Source organism: Accipiter gentilis, chromosome 11 (assembly GCF_929443795.1).
Source record: "Accipiter gentilis chromosome 11, bAccGen1.1, whole genome shotgun sequence".
In the NCBI taxonomy this organism is placed as follows: Eukaryota; Metazoa; Chordata; class Aves; order Accipitriformes; family Accipitridae; genus Astur; species Astur gentilis.
The window spans coordinates 10,719,186-10,740,205 of NC_064890.1; the positions used below are offsets into that span (position 1 = coordinate 10,719,186).

Consider the following 21,020-nt stretch of genomic DNA (forward strand, 5'->3'; position numbering starts at 1 on the left):
ACTTTTATTTGTATTTCTTAATTAGTGCTTCCTAGACACTAGTTGGAGCACTTTAAGTCCTATGGAGAAGGATCATCTGCCCTGACAGATTATGTTTTAATGCTTTTTTCCACAGAAAAGCTAAACCTAAATTATATTTAATAGTCTGAGACAGAGCCACATTTAGTTTAGAGTTGCAAAGGGTATAGTAACTATTAGGGGCTTCATTGCATTTGGAGACAGCTGATTAAATCGATAAACTGCATTTATTGGGACAATAGTGCCAAATACTTTTAATATATATTTATTTGCGTCAATTACTAGGACTCACTAGTTTGGTCATTTTCTATAAAAGTAGAATAATAAATACACAAGGCAATTGTTAGATGACCTAAATGATAATGCATGCATTCTTGCATTTCTTGTGAATGAAAAAAAAATTGTCAGACAAAGAAAATTATTTTAGACATTAAATAGCCTTTCCTTAGTTCCATTTCAACAAAATTAGCCCACATGAACATTTCTTACTAAATTTTGTTTCACATGCAATTGTCATTTTGTCTGCAGTTCTTGCAATTTATATTTCACTTATTAGCTTAATCAGCTATTTTTTCAAAGGGGCAGCATCACAGCAGTGATTCAATTATTTTAAAAACAAAAACCAAGAGAATTGTAAAGTCATTTAGCAATGGGATTTGGATCTGAAATATGCAGATAGACTTCACAAATTGGGGTTTTGGTAGACTTTAGATAATTCCAGAAAGTGTTTGAAACCAGCTAATCTCAAAATGTCTTAATGATACCAATGTGCTCAGAAATATCCTGGTTTGGATGTGCGAGCTGAGCACATAAGCTCCATCGTTAGAGATTATTAGAAAGATGCCTCACTTCTGGTTAACTATGTTGAAAAGCCATTTGTGGTCCTATCATGACCAACCCTTATCACTCTGTGAGAAATGCCATATCAATGAGAAAATGCTGGCATCACCGCGTGTTAAGTACTCTCCGTGGGAAAACCTGCCAGTGCATTTGCTGAAGTGAGGCCCCTCTACGCTGAAAAAGGCAGGTTGCCTGGAGGCAGAAGCAGAGCAGGGAGTCTGGTGCTTACACCCCTGTCATTCGGGCATTCTTTGGTGGCAGGGGCAGTGCTGGCGTTCCAGTCTCTGCTTTTGGTGTTGCCTCATTTATCACTGTATTGTTATTATAAAATGCATGAATGTTTCTGGGGCTGCACAGTTCATCCAGATGCCCCTTCTGCTAATTAAATGCCACATCTTCTGGGCAACTGATTATATACCGTTGGATGTTGTGCAGTATTCGATGGTATTTAACTGATCAGTCATCCGTAATACCCTAATATTATCAGCAGTATTACCTATATAGTTACTAATAGAACAATTTTGCTGGTTTTCATGTGCTTCATATTCAGTAGGTCACTAAGTTCTCTAAATCAGAGAGATACAATAACTGAATTGCTGAGACCTTCCATCGTCACAGTGAAAGGAGTTAAAAACAAGCATACAAAGAATTTATTGTACAGCATAGATCTCTTCTTCTCCAGTGAAGCCCATTTTGCACTAGTGAAGTAGAGCTTCATTATCTATTCTAGTATCCAGAAGGTTCTGGGCTTTTTCTTTCCTTTCAGTACTTTCTGTGTTTAAAATTTGCTTTTGCTAAAGAAACTGTACCCCAAATCCCACTGGAAACAGTCTCATTACTCCTCTCATGTAGTAGCTAGGCAACTGGCAAGAAGATCTTTTGCACAGATACAAGCATTTGTCCTTTTTTTCTGATTTTCTGGGAAGAAGAGTAAAAGGAGCCAGTGTGCAGCAGGGATTTAGCAGTAAAGAGAGCAGACAGGTGATTGTCCTTCTGGGTTACAGCTGTATTAAATTTCTACACTGATATATATACACAAATTCAAGAGGGGAAGGTAACTTCTGAAGAGAAAGACAAAGATCCATGAGTCCCTGTTGGTCCCCTTTTACTCAGATTCACAAAATTAGAGAGACCTGCTGATAGATTATAGAGGCTTTAGAAGACAGTAGCTGTTAGAAATATATAAGCAAACTTCGTACATAAAGGTCATCAATACTTTGGAACAATGTAATTGTTTTCACAGTGTATTTTTATATTTGTTCAGCTTGGCTTTCTGGAACCTGACATGCTTCATTTCTGTTAGAAAGGTGTTATGGGTCTTCCTGCAAGAGCAACAAACAAAGAAAATAATAAATTCTCAGTATGCGTAGTGTTCGGATTAAAAGTATTCAGCTGAATCAGTTGAAAACGCCGTATGATGTTACTGCTAAGTTTTAAATAAGTAACTTCATATGTTTGTTGTATCACAGGTACAGGAATGGCTGTGCTTAAACTGCCAGACCCAAAGGGCAATGTCAGGACAACTTGGGGATATGGGCAAGGTGCCACTTCCGAAAGCAGGTCCTTCACAACCAGTATCCAAACCGCCTGCTGCTCCTCAAAAACAGCCTATTCCGGCTGTCTCACATTCCCCTCAGAAGACTTCCACACCGCCTACTCCAGCAGCAGCAAAACCGAAAGAAGAACCAGGCGTTCAGAAGGAAGTTCCAAAACTTCAACAGGGGAGACTGGAAAAAACATTGTCAGCTGATAAAATCCAACAAGGAATTCAAAAAGAAGATGCAAAACTTAAGCAGGGGAAACTTGTCAAGACACCCTCAGCTGATAAAATCCAACGTGTTTCTCAGAAGGAAGACCCAAGACTCCAGCAAACAAAACTGACAAAGGCAGCCTCATCTGATAAAATTTTGCATGGAGTTCAGAAGGAGGATGCAAAATTTCAAGAGTCAAAACTGGCAAAAACATCCTCAGCTGATAAAATTTTGCATGGAGTCCAGAAGGAAGACATAAAACTTCAAGAGGCAAAACTGGCAAAGATACCCTCAGCTGACAAAATTTTACATGGAATTCAGAAAGAAGACCCAAGACTCCAACAGATGAAAATGGCAAAGGCACTATCAGCTGACAAAATCCAACCTGCAGCTCAGAAGGAAGATGCACAACGTCAGGAGGTCCAGTTGTCAAAGGCAGTTTCAGGTGAGAAAATCCAACAAGGAATTCAGAAAGAAGATCCAAAACTTCAACAGGAGAAAATCATGAAAACTTCATCAGTGGAGAAAATCCAACAGGAAGCTCAAAAAGAAGAACCAAAACTTCAGCAAGGGAAACTGTCAAAGACACTTTCAGCAGATAAAATTCCTGCAACAATAAGTTCAGACCAAAAGAAGCCCCTAAGCACGTTGGAAGAAGATAAAAAACCTGTGGTCCCAGAAAAGAGCACTTCACATCCAGAGGACAAAAAAGAACAAATTACAGCTGAGACTAAAGATCGTGTTGCTGAACAGAAAGCAGAAGCTGAAGCACCTTATAAGGAACCGCAAGCTAAGAAAGAAGAGGATGTTAAGAAAGAGGGTTTGATAACTGGGATTTCACAAACGCTTTTGAAAGCTGAAAGAGCTCAGGAAGAAGAAATTCCTGTTCAAAAAGCACCTTTGCTGGGAACTGACCATGTGGAAGCAGTGAAAGAAAAAATAGTAAGTGGCTTTCTCACTCCCCCTCCCCCTTCTGCCTTGCTACAGTTTAGAATCTGATCCTGACAGACCCTTTCCTTTATGTCTTGCCGCTCTTTATTGTTATTCCCAGTATAGGATGATTCTAAATTGTAAAATCAATCCCTCCTGTTGAGTGAAAGTTTCACCAGATAGTTCTATGATCTAGATGCAACTTTCAGTACTTCTTGCGTGATTTTCTGTCTCAAGCAGTTAAGCATTTGACACTAAGACAAAGTTCCTGTTTAATCATTTTTCCAATATTTCTGATTTATTTACCTGCTTCTGTAGACTCTCCAGACTTTGGAGTTTAATTGTTGAAATTGGAATGTTTTCATAGTTCTTAATCCCCAAAGGGAATAATCTGTGATGGTAAGGTGTGCAGTGTTTTGCAATACCAAAATATAATAAACATTTGAGGAATACTTTGTGATGCCTGAACATGGTATATTAAAGTATGCAATCTTTACATCTTTTTACTATTTCATTTGCCTGTCTCATATGGACAAGTACTTTTAGGTAGGGTTCTTGGTGGGCTCTCATCATCAAGTCAGATGAGTGGATGAGTTTATGATAGCACGTACTAGAGGGCTGCATTTCTTAAAGAAATGTGTTTGCTGGATGTGAAGTCACCAAGTCACTTAATCAGTTGAAGTGAGTAATATACACAATTTGCTGAGAAATGAAAAATGATGGTGTTTTATATCAGCATTGAAAATTAGGTCCTGATTTTTTTTTTTTATTGGGTTTTTTTAGTTTTGTTTTTTTCCCATGGTGGTAACCAAGTTATTTGGACAGAAAAATATTCCAAATCAGAAATTGTGCTGTGGAAAATACTACTATTTTTATAAACCAAGTTTCCTGTCTGAAATATATCTCCTATCACATGTTGTGTTTCCTCCTCTTGCTGGTATCAAGAGGTATAGTGTCCCCTGATTGTAGCAAGGGAATCTCTGAATTATGCTCAGAGTAACATAGACAGAAATACTCCCTTCTGTAAGGAACTGGAAGGAGATCTAAGAGAATCCTATATCAATTTGATTATATCATATCATAAGACATTATTGCAGGACTTTCCAAGAAGAATAAGCTTAATTTTAGTTAATAAAATGTCCCTTCTGGGGATTTTTTAAAATTCATATCAGAAAACCTAAGAAGTAGAATTAGAATTTTGTTAGTGTTGTTAAAAATTTGGGGTTTTTTTCTGTTGAAAAACATTTATAAGGGAAAATTTTCATCACATGCTAGTCTCAGTCCTGTCTGGTCATTTTTATGTTCTGTAAGGAGGTGAATGCATGTTATACTGTAGACAAATCTAAGATACATTGAATTTCCATCTCTGATAGCGACAGGTTTTAATTGTAGATTAATTAGTGATTTCTAATGTGGTGCACACATATATTTCACTCTTATTTCACATATATTTAATTCCTCCCACTGCTTTCTAACTGAAATCAGGACTTCTTGAGTTAATACCATAAATAAGCATTATCTTTCTTTTGCTCTTATCAGACTTTGAAGCACACTTAGCTAAAGTTTGTAAAGCAGAAGTTTCATTAATAGAAAAACCCAAACCCACAAACCCCATATATATCCACTTTTAAGTATTTTAAAAATTAGAACACTCTGAAATACAAACCAGAATTGAATGAATGAAAAAGGAATAGCTATTTTTACACCAAAAAAAAGACTTTTTTTTTCCCATTTTTTTTTCCCCCTTTTTTTCTCCTTGGAAAAATCCTAACCAAAAAAAAAAAAAAAAGGCAGCAGCTCAAATTGTTCAGAATTAAAAATAAAGCTGGTGTCAAGCTTGTACTTCATAAAAAGAACTCTTTTTTATTATTTTTATTTATTGAAGTATTTTAATGTTCTCCATGCTGAGCATCAAACATTGTTAGATACAGTTCTTCCCAAGAGAGCATGTGACAGAAGTGGAATAGGAGATAACAATTTAGCTATCACACATTGATTCCATATCAGTGGGTAAGGGACAATATCTAGACTTTGAAGAATATATTTTACATGTATTTCAGGACACAATCATATAAAGGATTTCAGGTAGGTGTATTTTTAAACAGGGATGCAAGGGAAAACCTAATACTTTCTGCACTTGACAAACTGCTGATGCCATGTTATATCCCAAACTGTGCAAATGGTAATTACTAACTCTTGTGGTATTCCAATGAGATAAGTAAATAATACTATCCTCATTTTTCACTAAAAAAAAAAAAAAGACAGCAACACCCCAACAAGTCCCTAAAGACATGGAGAGGCTAAAGTTGTGATCCAGTACAATCAGTAGAATGATCCTTGGAAAATCACAGGTATCAATTGTATTTACAGATCTGGCATCCTTTGAAACAAAAGTGACTTAAATATTGAAAAATTTTTAAATATTTGGGCTCAAAGTATGATTTAAGGTATCATAAAGCCATTTTTTCTTCAAAACATTCTTTTTTCAGTAATATTTTAAACTGTAATTTCTTCAAAAAGATTTTAAAGAATAAACTGACTTTGCTCATGCTTTACAGGACCCTTTCCTGAGATATCGTCTTGTAATACCTACTATTCACATGTGCAATAGCAGTTAGCTGTTCTAACAGGGATGCCTAGAAATCTTGGATGATTATGACGTACAGTCTGTCAGTATAACCCAGTCATCTTGGAACTCACAAATTAACATATAGGCAGTTCAGCACATCTACATGAACACATTACCGTGGTGTAAATTGGACATATATTTACAACACATCAGCTGTATTATATAAGTGCCCTTACTATTACCTTCTTATGTTTACTGCAGAATGATCGTGTGCTTAGGTTGAGTAACCAGGTAGAACTTAATATATTGTAAATTGACATAATTATTAACACATGCCATTAATTACAAAACACAGACCAGGGAGAAGGCTTATCTGTAAGCAGATTTTCTGGGCACAAATAAAATGTTTCATTTTAATAATATAAAATTCAACTACAGATTAAACAGTTTAGTCAACCAAAATCTTTTTTTCACTCTCTGAAACTTTTTTTTTTAGATAATGTAGATATCTTTATTTCTTCTATAAACAGAATGACCTTTTAAAAATCATGAGTTCCTTTCCAAATAAAATTTCTGTTCTGTGCAACAGAATGTAATCTTGCTAGCTATAAATAATTTTTAAAAGTGACAAGACTTTTTTTTTTTTTAAATCACAGTTTTCTTTTAACAGAATTCTGACTGAATTTGATAACCAATGGGACTTTTTAAAGCACTAAGTTTTATATTTTGAAATAAGAATATTAAAATTGAGAAAGTGTAAGAATAAATAATACTTCTACAGCAAAAACTTCTAATGCAAAATAGATTTATGATGTATTGACATTGACACTGTAGAAGTGCCACTAGGATAGTACAAATACATCCTACATTAAATTATTTTTACCATTAATTAAAGAGTTTGCATTTGCTGTTTTTAAACTGTCTTATCCAGCCCACAGCTTTTATAAGTCTCCTTGTTCCTCATGTCTCAAGAAGATCCTCCCATCAATGTCTGTCTTAGAGTTAAATTTGTCCAGTATTAAAAACTCACATTAGGCAAACTTTCAGAACAAATACCATTCAACTACTCAGAAAGGCCCAGTAATTCAACATGTACCAAAGTACTTCCACTTCGCAAGGAAAAAGTAGGGTTTTTTTCTTATTGATTAAAATATATTTTTCATTCTCCAAGAGTTGTTGAATATATATATGATCCTCAGCAGCATTGTTTCTGCAATATTTTGTTATTCACCTAAAGATCTTATGTTTATGGTAAGTTTACAAGTCTGACAATGATGCTGTCTTTGTGTATGTGATGGCCCACCCTGTAGAAAATAAATTACCAGTCATTTAAGAATAGGTGTAGCTAATGACAATATCCCAATTCAGAGCCTGTAGGAAATAGGGGAAAAAAGCACAAAGACCAAATATTATTTGGTTACATTCGTATGATCTCGAAACATGATGTGCAGGAAAATTTTTGCATGATGTATCATGCGACAGACAACAATAGATAGAAAATATATTCATATTGTGGTAGCCTTAAAAAGAAAGTTGGATTTTGCCATCATTTTTATTTCTAGTGATAAAGGAAGTCCCTCTTTATTGTAGGTCTTTTTCTTCTCCTTACTGTACAAATAGTCTTTCCCATATTCAGTTTCCTATTACTCATAGCAGTGATGTTATGTCATGCACTGAGGTTCAACAACAGAGCAGGCAATAGCAATATTCCTTGCCATCGCCTCTGGTTTGGTCATTGAGTAGATACTACACATTGGACTCACAGATAGTGGCCCCATCACAAATTACAAGGAGAATGGCTGCAGTTGTTCCATGAGCAGTTGTTGTATACCTATTTCTGAGCTTAACTGTTTTTAACTGTTTAGTTGACGCCTTCTGTCTCTGCTTTACAAGTCACTGTATCACTACATCTCCCTGTGGAGAACCAAGATCTGACAGATTCACTTTCAATAGATAGATGCAATCGTACAGCTACTCCTAGGAGACCTTCTGAGCTTGAACAGTTTGGTTGGGTATGTCTTTATAAGTATGAACATATTGGAAATAAAATAAAAAATAACAATCAAATGTCATAGGTGAAATTTTAGTGAGTGGCGTAATATTTCTAGGTAGAAAAATCCTTTGGTTTAATGAAATGCATATTTTTTAAAAAAAAACATAGGCCAATAAGTTCCCCTTAAACAGTTTATTCTTTAATAAAGGGAAGGAAAATGTAAATATAACATATGAAACCTAATATTTTTAACTATGCTTCATTGCTGACTCTTTATGAAGAGTATATATAATTCTGTCATTAAGGGCTGGAGAATATCCAAGAGTACATTTTTCAGAATAATAAGTGCTGAAGTGTTTAAGTGGTGATGACTTCCCAAAGTTGTTTGGAGTACTATAGGTTTCCCCATATTTATATATTAATCACAATTTTATAATTAGTTTTCCTTAGAAATATTTGTTTTCATATTTGATATTTGATTGCAATGGATTTTGCTCTCATATCAGATATTTGGGTTTATCATATTGGGTACAATATAGTTAAGAACAGATGTAGTTTATATTCATGTTAGTATCTGATTTTGCAGATAATAAATCACTCCTGTGAAATAGAGATTTCTTAATATAATATTAATTAGTAGATTACTGTAATATTAATATTAGTGTTTTAATGTAGGATTATGTGCACATTGATATGTCTGTAGGCAAGAACAGGTACTTTAAATGTAAATTAAATAATGAAAAAACCTGACTGGTTTTTAGAAATAAAATAACTGGTGATAGCAAATATTTGGTTTATGATATTTTGGAAATAAATATAACTTTAGTGTGATTAAACATTTGAAAATACTTGTAATTGATAGCAACGTATCTTGACTGTAAATGTACCTTTAAATTATAATTAACCATTGTCATAGTTTTCATAATATATTTATTCCACAGTATTTTTTTTAACTCAGCATATTGCCAAGGAAGTTGATAAATTAAACCTTTAAATAAATGGTCTGCTGTACTGCTGAAATCATTGACTTAGATTAGCAAAGTTGATAAATACTACCTACTTGTATTATTGAGGGCCATAACAAATATGAAGATCACTTCATATTATTAAAATCATGAGACTTTGGGCTGCTTGTTCTCAAATTGCTAGTGGAGGTGGGGACACTTCGTAAGATTGTCAGCTAAGATGACCTGTCATTTGGAGAGTGAGCTGTTTTGTTAGCGGAATGGTGAGGTACTTTCACTCAGTGCAGAGCATTTCCCAGTTGAGAGAAGCAGGAGGGAAACTCTGGTGTGGTAATACTTGCTGTAGGATATTCTTGGTATTTTTGTTATCTAAAGGAGGAGATAGAGGTGCTTGTCATTCAGAATGGTGTAGAAGGATCTGGAAGCTAGGAGAACAACTAAGTGTGTTTAATTAGGGATGAGAAGGAAAACATTGGTTATGATGCCCAGTTAGGTATGCCTGCCTTGTTTGCTTCCTTTTTTCTTTTTATTAATAGCTGACTCTCATGCTTTCCTCCCTGCAATTACATTTCCCTACCAGCAGCTTACCTCCGCACTACAAATTTATGGAGAAACTTCTTTTTTATGAGGTACTCAGAAAATGTTTGTACGGTGCCGAACTGCAGATATGGGGACATTCCAAATTTCATTAAATCATACTTCAATACTCCATGTATTCTGTTGCATGTTATAATGTGTAACAGTTAAATCAACAAAATGGAACCATAGGTCCAAAATTTGAGAAGATTGACATATTTCTAGACAATTATAGAAAAATTAAATGGGTAAAGAAATGAGCAGACCCCAGAAATACTACAGACTGACATTTGGCAAGCTATATTACTTTGTATCTGGAACTATGTAGGCAGTTTTGAAACATAGGTAATTAAAATGCTCATTTAAATTAACCCCCAAACAACTTGTCCCCTGCACATGTGAGCAAATGATTTATTATGATTAGTAAGTCTTCTGAAAACAATTAAATACAGTATTTGTTTATATTGAAAAAGAGAAGATCATCTTTCCACTAATAAAATCAGTTGCCAGTGTGGACAGCCATGCAAAGCATAGTTAGATTCAATGCAAAAACTCAAAATTTGAGGAAATTTTTGTATTATTTTAATAGCTTTGAATACCAAAAGCAGTGTTCAGTCTTTTATGGTTTAATATAATTCTTCTTGGCATCATAATTTTTCACCTGAGACATTAACTCATCTTTTAGAAAAAGATCACATGTATTTAATTGCCTGGAGACATTAAGAATTTATATATAAATATATACACACGCGTATGTATTTATTTTTTTAGGAAAAGGAGGATGACAAATCAGACACATCAAGCTCTCAGCAACAGAAAAGTCCACAAGGTCTGAGCGACACCGGGTATTCTTCTGATGGGATATCAAGTTCGCTTGGTGAAATTCCAAGTCATATCCCCAGTGATGAAAAGGATTTACTCAGAGAATCTAATAAAAAAGACACTATTTCACAAGAAAGTCCACCAAGCCCCTCGGATCTAGCTAAATTGGAAAGTACTGTACTGTCTATTTTGGAAGCTCAGGCAAGTACACTTTCTGATGAAAAATCTGCAAAAAGTAAAGAGCTTTATGAAACGTACAGTGAACAGGCAAAGGATCATCATAAAACAAAGCCTTTGCCAGTCACTCCAGAATCTTACAGTTCAGATGAGGAAGACTTAGGAGCTATTCAAGAAGGGGAAGGAACCATTGTAGAAGATGGCAAAGGAAGTGCTTCCTCCCAGGCAGACTACAAGGAAGATGATGAAGGAGATGAGATATCAGCAAGAAGACAACGCTATGATTCTCTGGAAGACAGCAGTGAGAGTGAAAACTCACCTGTCCCGAGGAGAAAAAGAAGAGCTAGTGTTGGCTCTTCAAGCAGTGATGAGTACAAACGGGATGACAGTCAGGGATCAGGCGATGAGGAAGACTTCATTAGGAAACAGATTATAGAGATGAGTGCTGATGAAGACGCCTCAGGTTCTGAAGACGATGAATTCATTAGAAGTCAACTCAAAGAAATCAGTGTAACTGAAAGCCAAAAGAAAGAAGAAGTGAAAAGCAAAGCCAGAGGAACAGCTGGAAAACATAGAAGAATGGCACGGAAAAGTAGTGCAAGCTATGATGAGGATGCAGGAAGAAGACATTCATGGCATGATGACGATGATGAGACTTTTGATGAAAGCCCAGAGCCAAAATACAGGGAAACTAAAAGTCAAGACAGTGAAGAACTTGCAGTAACTGGAGGAGGCGGTCTTCGGCGTTTCAAAACAATAGAATTAAATAGTACAATAACAAACAAATATTCTGAAGCTTCTGAACAACAGAAAGGTATTTTATATTTTGATGAAGAGCCTGAGCTAGAGATGGAGAGTCTTACAGATTCACCAGAAGATAGATCTAGAGGAGAAGGGTCTTCTAGTTTACATGCTTCTAGTTTCACACCAGGTACATCTCCTACTTCAGTGTCATCACTTGATGAAGATAGTGACAGCAGTCCTAGTCACAAAAAACTGGGAGGGGAGAGCAAACAACAGCGCAAAGCCAGGCATCGGTCACATGGTCCTCTTCTCCCAACTATTGAAGATTCTTCAGAAGAAGAAGAACTACGAGAAGAGGAAGAACTACTAAAGGAGCAAGAGAAACAGCGTGAATTAGAACAGCAACAAAGAAAAAGTTCTAGCAAAAAATCTAAAAAGGACAAGGATGAACTAAGAGCTCAGAGAAGAAGGGAACGTCCAAAGACTCCGCCAAGTAATCTTTCTCCCATTGAAGATGCATCTCCAACAGAAGAATTACGACAGGCAGCAGAAATGGAAGAGCTGCACAGATCTTCCTGTTCTGAATATTCACCTAGTATTGAGTCAGATCCTGAAGGATTTGAAATCAGCCCAGAAAAAATAATAGAAGTACAAAAAGTTTACAAATTGCCTACTGCTGTCTCTCTATACTCACCAACAGACGAACAACCAATTGGACTCCCAAAAGAAGAAAGTGGTCAAAAGACATTGAAAAGTGCCGAAGAGGTATATGAAGAGATGATGCATAAGACCCATAAATCCAAGTCATTTCAAATTGCAAATGAAAAAGATGAAATATTTGAAAAAGAATCTTTATATGGTGGAATGTTAATAGAGGATTATATTTATGAATCTTTAGTAGAGGATACTTACAATGGAACTATTGATACTAATCTTGTAGTGAGACAAGATGAGAGCAATGAATATATACAACAGAGAGGAAAAGAGAAAAAAGTAAGAGCTTCAGAACAGATCTATGAAGAACCACAAAAAATTACTGATCTACAGAAAGACTACTATAGTGTTGAGACTTTACATTCTATTGTGCCTCAAGAAGATATTGTTTCTAGTTCTTACATTATTCCAGAAAGTCATGAAATAGTTGTATTAGATAGCGCAGTAACTTCCATCACTGAGGAAAAGCAGTTGTTAGATGCAGAAGCTGCTTATGAGGAGCTTATGAAAAGACAGAGAACGCAGCTAACCCCTGGGTCCAGTCCAACACAACCAACTTCAGGTTTTGTTCCCACATCCGATACAAAGGTATCTAGTGTTGGAGAAATAGTGGATAGTACATCTTTAACATCAAGCACTACTTCAGCAATCTCAGATGTATCACCTGTCAGCAGCACAGCACTTTCTATTCCAGATGTTAAAATAACACAGCATTTTACAGCAGAGGAAATTGAAGATGAATACTTAACAGACTATGCCAGAGAAATTCAAGAAATAATTTCTCATGAAACATCTATGTTGACATACTCTGAGACATCAGAAGGTGCTGCATCAGTTTTACCTTCTGATACAGCTTCCTTAACATCATCTACATCTTCAGTTTGTACCACAGACAGTTCATCACCTATAGATAGTGCAACCACAGGTTATGTAGATACAGCAGATGCTGTAAGTAAACTGGTAGATTCCGAAGGTGTCAGGATAATAACCCAAGTTCCCTTAACATCTACAAAAGAGTACTCTGAAGTGAGCATGCCTTATAAATCTATTGCCGGAGCCACTAAAAAGCCATCTATAGCATCAGATATGGAAAGTGTGGATCAGGCTGCAGTTTGTTTGCTTGAAACTGCACCTTCAGTAATGGCAACTACAGTTATAAAACCCAAGCAATATGCAACTGATGCCATTACCTTTGATACCTCCAAAGCAGAAAAGGAAGCAGCTGGACTAATGAAAAGTACAGGAGAGGCTGGCATTGTCAAAATTCATCATGAAGATTCACACAAAGAATTGGGTGTTGATATAACAAGAATTAATTTGACTAGTGCTACATCTGAGCAACCACCTGTATGTATAGCATCAGTACCAGTTACAGAGCCTGCATCAGAAACATCTTCTGTACCTACTCCCAGTGTTGTAAGTAAGGCCAGCATGGTCTTTGTGCCTTCCTCAGCTCCTGCTGTAACATCCAAAGTATTCTCGCTTTTTAGAAGCTCTTCTTTGGATTCTCCTGCACAACCTTCTCCACCCCCGCCTCCTCCTCCTCCACCACCTCCTCCACCGCCATTACCTCCACCTACTTTACCCAAGCCAGCTGTTTATCCCAAAAAGAAGTCACAGATTAAGACTCCAGCAGCAACGGTTCCCACAGCGGTACCTTCAGTCACAAGTGTTCCAACACTAGAGTCCACAGCTGTATTAAAGAATCATGTGGTACCTATCACAAAAACATACACCCCAACACCACCTCCTGTACCACCCAAACCATCCTCCATTCCAGCAGGGCTTGTTTTCAGTCACAGGCCTGCTGAAGTTACTAAACCTCCAATTGCTCCTAAACCAGCAGTTCCTCCACTCCCAATAGCTGTTCATAAGCCAGCAGAAACACAGCCCAAACCAATAGGTTTGTCATTGACTTCAAGTATGACTCTGAATTTGGTCTCTGCAGCTGAATACAAAATAGCATCTCCCACTTCCCCTTTGTCTCCACACTCTAACAAATCTTCACCAAGGTTGACAAAACCCTCACAGGAAACCTATGTTGTCATCACATTGCCATCTGAGCCAGGAACTCCCACAGAAGCTATAACTAGTCAGGCTGTTACCAGCTGGCCTTTAGAAGCACCTCCTAAAGAACCGATTCCCCAGCCTATGCAACCAATTTTTACTCCATCCATGAAAACTATGGAAATTCAAAGTATGGCAGATCAGAGTATGTATATTTCAGGTGCTTTGCAAGCTATTCCTGTCACAACACAATCAACTTTTGAAAAAATACCTAGTTCAAAATCAGGTGTAGTAACAACAGAGGTAACCAAGACAACAGTGTCTGTGGTTAAGGGCCCAGGGCCTGGTTATGGTTTAGGAAGTGTTGCTATTACTATGCCTCCAGAGCCACTACATATAGTAGATCAACCCAGGTATAGAGAGAATGGAAGATTCCATCCTTTGGGTGATGTCATAGATCTTCGCACTTTAACTAAGATGGATATTGAAATGAGAGACAGCTGTATGGATCTGTCTGCTGTTTCCATGGACGTGAGAAGGCAAATGCCGGCAAGTGATACATGTGGGCGGCCAGTAAGTACTGTCCAGCCAGCTATAATAAATCTTAGCACTGCATGTGTTGCCGATCCTTCCCTGTCTGTAGTCACTGAGACAGTAACGGTAATGACCTGCACCGCCACTGTAAGCTACACTGCCAGTACAGCCAGCCTTGTGGATCTGGGACATGCGATGACAACGCCGCTTCAGCTAACAACTTCAAAACATTTTGAGCCTGCATACAGAGTAACAGGCAGCCAAGCATTCTCTGCAGGTAGAGATGAAGTGCCAATAAATTTATCCCTAGGTACTTCAACACATGCAGTGACATGGGCTACTACGAAGCCTGTTACTGTACCACCTGTTGGTGTTACAAACGGTTGGACTGATCTCTCCACTTCTCAAGAGCCAATGGAGAGTGGAGCAGTTGACCTTAGCACTACAAAATCCCACAGAACAGTAGTAACAATGGATGAAACTGCTTCAGGTATTGTAACAACTGTAATAGAAGATGATGAAAAGCCTGTGGATCTGACTGCAGGGAGGAGAGCTGTCTGCTGTGATATGGTTTATAAATTGCCATTTGGTAGGAGCTGTACAGCACAGCAGCCACCAACTACACTTCCTGAAGACCGCTTTGGTTACAGAGATGACCATTATCAGTATGATCGTTCAGGGTCATATGGCTACCGAGGAATGGGAGGTATGAAACCATCTATGTCCGACACAAATTTATCGGAAGCTGGACTGTTTGCATACAAAAGCAAGAATAGCTTTGATTATCGAGTTGGGGCAACTGATGCAGCAGTAGATCTTACTTCTGGAAGAGTTACTACAGGTCAGTATGACACAGCAGCAGATCTTTCTTTGAAATATAATTTTGATGTTCCCCACCTCATTTCAGGATGATTTTTATTATTTTTCCCCTCTTTCTGTTTTTTTGTTTTCTTTTGGACAGTGTGACAAATTATTCTGGATGACACGTGTTTTTCATTTCTTCATTTTACATATGTGTTTTGCACAGAGGTGCCTGCATGTGCCTGCATGTTCAGAAATGCTGTTTCCTTCACATCTAAAGTAAATCATTAACCTGAAGATTTGCATGCAGTTTCCCCCTCCCATTTAATTCATCAAGATGGGATGACTTTCAGAATCCGCAAAGCAGCATTCTTTTGAGGGACTGGACTGTAACTTTGCCCTGTAATTTCAGGTGAGGTTATGGATTACTCAAGCAAGACTACTGGTCCTTATCCAGAGACTCGGCAGGTGATTTCTGGCATCGGGCTCAGTACACCACAGTATTCCCAAGCAAGAATGGTATCATCTCTGGCTTCCCAGTTTGGTGTTGGAAGTGTTCTAAGATCATCCAATGGTGTTGTTTATTCTTCAGTAGCGACTCCAATCCCATCCACATTTGCCATCACTACACAACCTGGTTCTATTTTCAGTACAACTGTCAGAGATTTACCTACTCTCCAAACAATTGACTCGGTGCCCTCTTTATCAACTTTGCAACAGAATCAACCGCTCCCAAGATCATACAGTTTCTTGACTACAGTGGCAGCTGAAAAAGATAGTGCAATTACTGCCATTGATATGGAGACAGGGTTACCACCTCTTACTATAGAAACTATTACCACTGAGCCAACCAACTTGATACCTGCTTTAACTACAGCATCTGAAGTTTATACAGACGTAATTGAAGATGAGGTTGCCCTTCTCATTGCCCCTGAAGAAGGCAAACAGCAGCAGCTTGATTTAGAGCGTGAACTTCTTGAGCTTGAGAAAATTAAGCAGCAGCGCTTTGCAGAAGAGCTGGAATGGGAACGTCAGGAAATTCAAAGATTTAGGGAACAAGAAAAGTTTATGGTGCAAAAAAAGCTTGAGGAGTTGCAATCCATGAAACATCATCTCTTATTTCAGCAAGAGGAAGAACGACAAGCTCAGTTTATGATGAGGCAAGAGACATTAGCCCAGCAGCAATTGCAGCTTGAACAATTCCAACAACTTCAACAACAGCTCCATCAACAGTTAGAGGAGCAAAAAATTCGTCAAATATATCAGTATGGTTATGACCCTTCAGGAACTGGCTCACCACAAACTACCACAGATCAAACACTTTTGGAAGGACAGTATGCAACCCCAGAAAATGGGCAGTTTTGGCCTACTGATGATGCAACCACTACGGCTTCAGGAGTGCTGGGTATTGAAATTCCACAAAGCCAAACATGGTATACGGTTCAGTCTGATGGCATTACCCAATACATACCTAGGTCTGGTATCCTAAGCTCTGTTTCAGAAATGTCTCTTAAGGATATTGATGTTAGAGAGGACAAGCAACTGAAAAAGAGAAGTTCTATGCCAAAATTACGTGGTCCGTATGAGGAGCTTGAAGAGACCCTGGAAGAAGAGCCCCGGTGCTTCAAAAAGATAGTGGACAGTGGAGTGCAAACTGATGATGAAGATGGAGCAGACAGAGGTTACACAAACAGGAGACGGAGAACTAAGAAGAGTGTTGATACGAGTGTTCAGACAGATGATGAAGATCAAGATGAATGGGATCTTTCTAGCAGATCCAGAAGGAAGCCTCGTTTAGGGAAATACAGTGAGAGTACCACTGAGGCAGACAAAGCTAAACAGTTCTCCAAGGTATCTAGTATTGCAGTTCAGACAGTGGCAGAGATTTCAGTACAAACAGAACCTGTAGGAACAATAAGAACACCTTCAGTCAGGGCCCGATTGGATGCTAAGGTTGAAATCATAAAGCACATTTCAGCTCCAGAAAAGACATATAAAGGAGAAAGTTTGGGTTGTCAAACAGAGACAGAGTCAGATACTCAAAGTCCCCAATATCTGTCAGCTTCATCTCCTCAGAAAGATAAAAAACGCCCAACACCATTAGAGATAGGATACTCATCCCACCTTCGTCCAGACTCCACATTGCAGGTAGTCCCTTCCCCTCCCAAATCTCCCAAAGTTCTCTATTCACCCATTTCACCTGTTTCACCAAGCAAAGTTATAGAGTCAGCATTTGTACCCTATGAAAAACCCATCACTGATGACATCAGCCCTCAGAAGATGCTGCATGCTGACATTGCCACGGTTCCTCCATCAAGCCCAAAGGCAGCAAAGATGATGCAACGCTCTATGTCTGATCCTAAGCCCCTGAGTCCCACAGCAGAAGACAGTTCCAGAGCTCAGTTTCAGTACACTGAGGGTTTCATGGTAAGAAGTATTTGCTTGCTTTTTTTTTTTTTTTTTTTTAATATGCAATTCTACAGCTATCAGTACAGCATGAGGGCTGACACACTCATTTGCAATACCTGTGTATGCAGTCTTTTTGCACACCTTGCTGAAAAGTCCCAAGGAATGTCTGCTGTCTAAAGCAATGGTTATTTGCTTCATTGCTTTGCCTGGAAATAGAGGAATCGATATTACAGTCTTACTAAGATGCAGAAAAAACCACAACAAATTCTTGTTCAGAATTTGGAAGTTACTTTATGTTTTACATGGAAATTAATTGCTAATATACTGGTTACCACCAATTCTTCAGAAAATGAAAAGCATTTTCTTTCTAATCATAAAACACCCAGCTCTTGTGGCACAGTCTGTAGTGCATTTACCGTGAAATTACTGCATGTGCCTTCTGAGAGGCAGCGAACACCAGATCTATAATTACCTTAGTTAGCTGACCTTTTTGACCCTTGTGAGATTTCTTGGCCGTTTGTGATTCTGTGGGTAGTCTTTTGTGTCCCAATGTGTACATGTTTTATCGCTCCCAGACCAAAAGGTCTCATATCACAAATCCATTTTTTGTTTGTTTGTTTTGGGTAAGAAGGATTATCAAGGAGTTATCCAAGTGTTGAGGGCTGTTTCTTATGGGGTCAGGGAAGGCAATTTTGTATAAGGCTGACATCATCAGGAGTAAAGTTTCTCATTTCTGCAGTATTCCTTTTCCTTGAGTAGTAAGATTTCTGATTTGGGAATCAGTCCATTATTTATGAATAAGCGGAAGAAGTCTTGGCTAACAAAATACGTTTATAATTTAACATGTTCTTGGCTGCCCTTGTGTCCGAGTCCATTCTTTTCTGTCAGTTGCAGGGTCATTTTCTTATTTGTCAGAGCTCTGGAAGAGTTGCCATTTGAGTTCTTCAGCAATTTTTATCTTTTATGTTCAGTTATCTGTGAATACATGAGTGATTAGTACAGGCTGGATAGAATAAAGAGGGTTTGTTCTCTATGTTTGATAATTTGTGGTGGCTTTCAAATGCAGAATTGTCTGGTTATATCCTCCAAGGCTCCCACTGTAAGCAGTTTCTGCAGCTTCACATATTTGTGTGGATATTAAATGCTTAGTATGCTGTTACTGCTTGGAAAACAGTACTTGGAAGTTTGAAGGGAAAACTGTAGTCATGGCATTGGCACTCCATATCAACATCATTCCCTAATGCAGGTTTAGCACAGTGGGCAAAACTGTGGCACGAGCACTAAAATTTCATGTAGGGGGTTTGGAACAGCATCTTGACGAACGTGGCTCATGAGTTAGAAATTGTTGGGTTCTACTAGATATTGGAGAGCAAGTATAATATTGTAAAATAACTGTCAGCATAGTGAAACTATTACTGAGGACAGATTATTCAGTTCACTTATTTCATAGATACATGTATATTTGATAAGAATTGTATACTTTGTAGGATGGATGATAAGTTTTATAAACAGCTGATTGTTTAAAGGCCTTTACAGTAGAGTTTGAACACATACAGTATTCATTAATGAGACATGGAAACAAAGGGCTCGTACATCATTGTTTATTTTTTACCCAAGTTTATTACCATTTTGCTTTGACCCCAAACACTAATGATCTGTATTGTTCTTATTAGCGTGCAGCCATCAAGCAGCAAACAGCCCATGTCTCAAAGTACTTACAGTCTAAATAAATGAAGTGGACATTTTTATGGAACATAGGGTGCAATTAGACAAGCACAAGGAAAGTAAAAAAATTCCATGGATATAAAGTGGGCTCCACTAACTGTGTCATGCAACATATGGTGAGGAAGCGGCTCTGTAAACCTCCCATGATCATCATGGCTGCTTTCAGCTTTGATGTTATGTTAAGCATTAAGTCTGTTATACCCTCTCTTTCTGACAGAGTTTTGATAATTAAATATGTGAGGTTCAGTTAGCTTAGGCTGGGATCAGGTACATGAAATTTAGAGGAGAAAAAGAGATATATGACAAAAAAAGAAAACATTTACAGTGACTCTTAGAGGAAGTAATCTAATGACCTCATCAGCATCTGGAAATATGGTCATAAATTACTTTTGCAATTGCTATATCAGTTTCAGTTCTCAATTACTCTGTCCAGTTATGTTGTCAAGGAGGGATCTTCAGTATAAGATCTAAATGATCTCCTAGTTTCCATGAGACTTACAGTATTCTCTCCAACATGTCTATGTTTGTTTATACCAGCTGAGAACCTGGTTTTAGGACTGTAAGATCTTGGAAGCACAGGAAAGAGTGGACAGTGATTTCTTTTTTCGTACCTTTTGTCAGTGTGTCATAGTCGACAGTGGAAGTTCTTCCTGAAAGTTAGCATACACACAGTGTCACTACTGACAAAGCGTAAACCTTGTTGATGTTTTTTCAACTCTAGAGCTGTGTTGTTATAGCAATATCGTTGTTATACTTGAGTTTAAATACAGGATCGCTTTTGGATTATCCTGCTAAGTATGAAAGTAAGATGTTTCCTCAACTTTAGAATATTTTTGGCACTGGGACTGTTTTTACATTCTTTGTTTGTACAGTGCCCACAACAGCTAAAGTCCCTGTCTGTTAATTCTCTTGTGTACTCCTTTTGTGCCTCCTGACTGGAGAGCTCATAATTGCTTAATTATAAAAAGGGAAAGGTAGAAGGGACCAGTTAATGTCATTCAAAACAATGAATTTCAGTGCAGAAAAACTTGTGAAAGAGCACACTCTGGAAAAGAGAATTTACTAGAACTGAACATAAAAGAATAAAATGGAGAGGAAAGATTGATCTTTCACTACCTTAGGGAAATGGAGTGTGTATATGAATATTTTTTTGCATGGATGAATATCCCATCACTTTTTTAATAGTTCTTGTTTCAGTGTTATGTCTTTGTCTGCATTCATAAACATTGCAGGTGAAAAGGGTGTTCATGGGTTCAGGTATATGTTTCACAGGCTTCTTTTTGTGACAGTTTATCAAAAAAGTTGATCCTTACGCAGTCAGTGGGACTAAAAGGGTAAGAATAAAATTGGTCTGTTTCTAAGGATTACAATGAAATGATACCTTGTCCTTCAGGCAATACACTTCCATCATTGATGTACTTCTTCCATTGAAAAATACATTTATT

The 21,020-nt window shown here is 37.6% G+C and overlaps 1 protein-coding gene across 6 annotated transcripts in view; it reads left to right on the forward strand.

Moving 5' to 3' along the window:
* Positions 1-21,020, forward strand: part of PCLO (piccolo presynaptic cytomatrix protein) — a 379,284-nt gene that overhangs the window by 178,948 nt on the left and 179,316 nt on the right. For all 6 annotated transcript variants that reach the window (XR_007507699.1, XM_049814309.1, XM_049814305.1 and 3 more), the window contains exons 4-6: positions 2,328-3,551; positions 10,414-15,481; positions 15,854-17,868. Coding sequence is in view for 5 of the 6 variants with exons in the window: in XM_049814309.1 (XP_049670266.1) it covers positions 2,328-3,551; positions 10,414-15,481; positions 15,854-17,868 (8,307 nt within the window). In the remaining variant the exon portion in view is untranslated. The remainder of the gene's footprint in view (positions 1-2,327; positions 3,552-10,413; positions 15,482-15,853; positions 17,869-21,020) is intronic.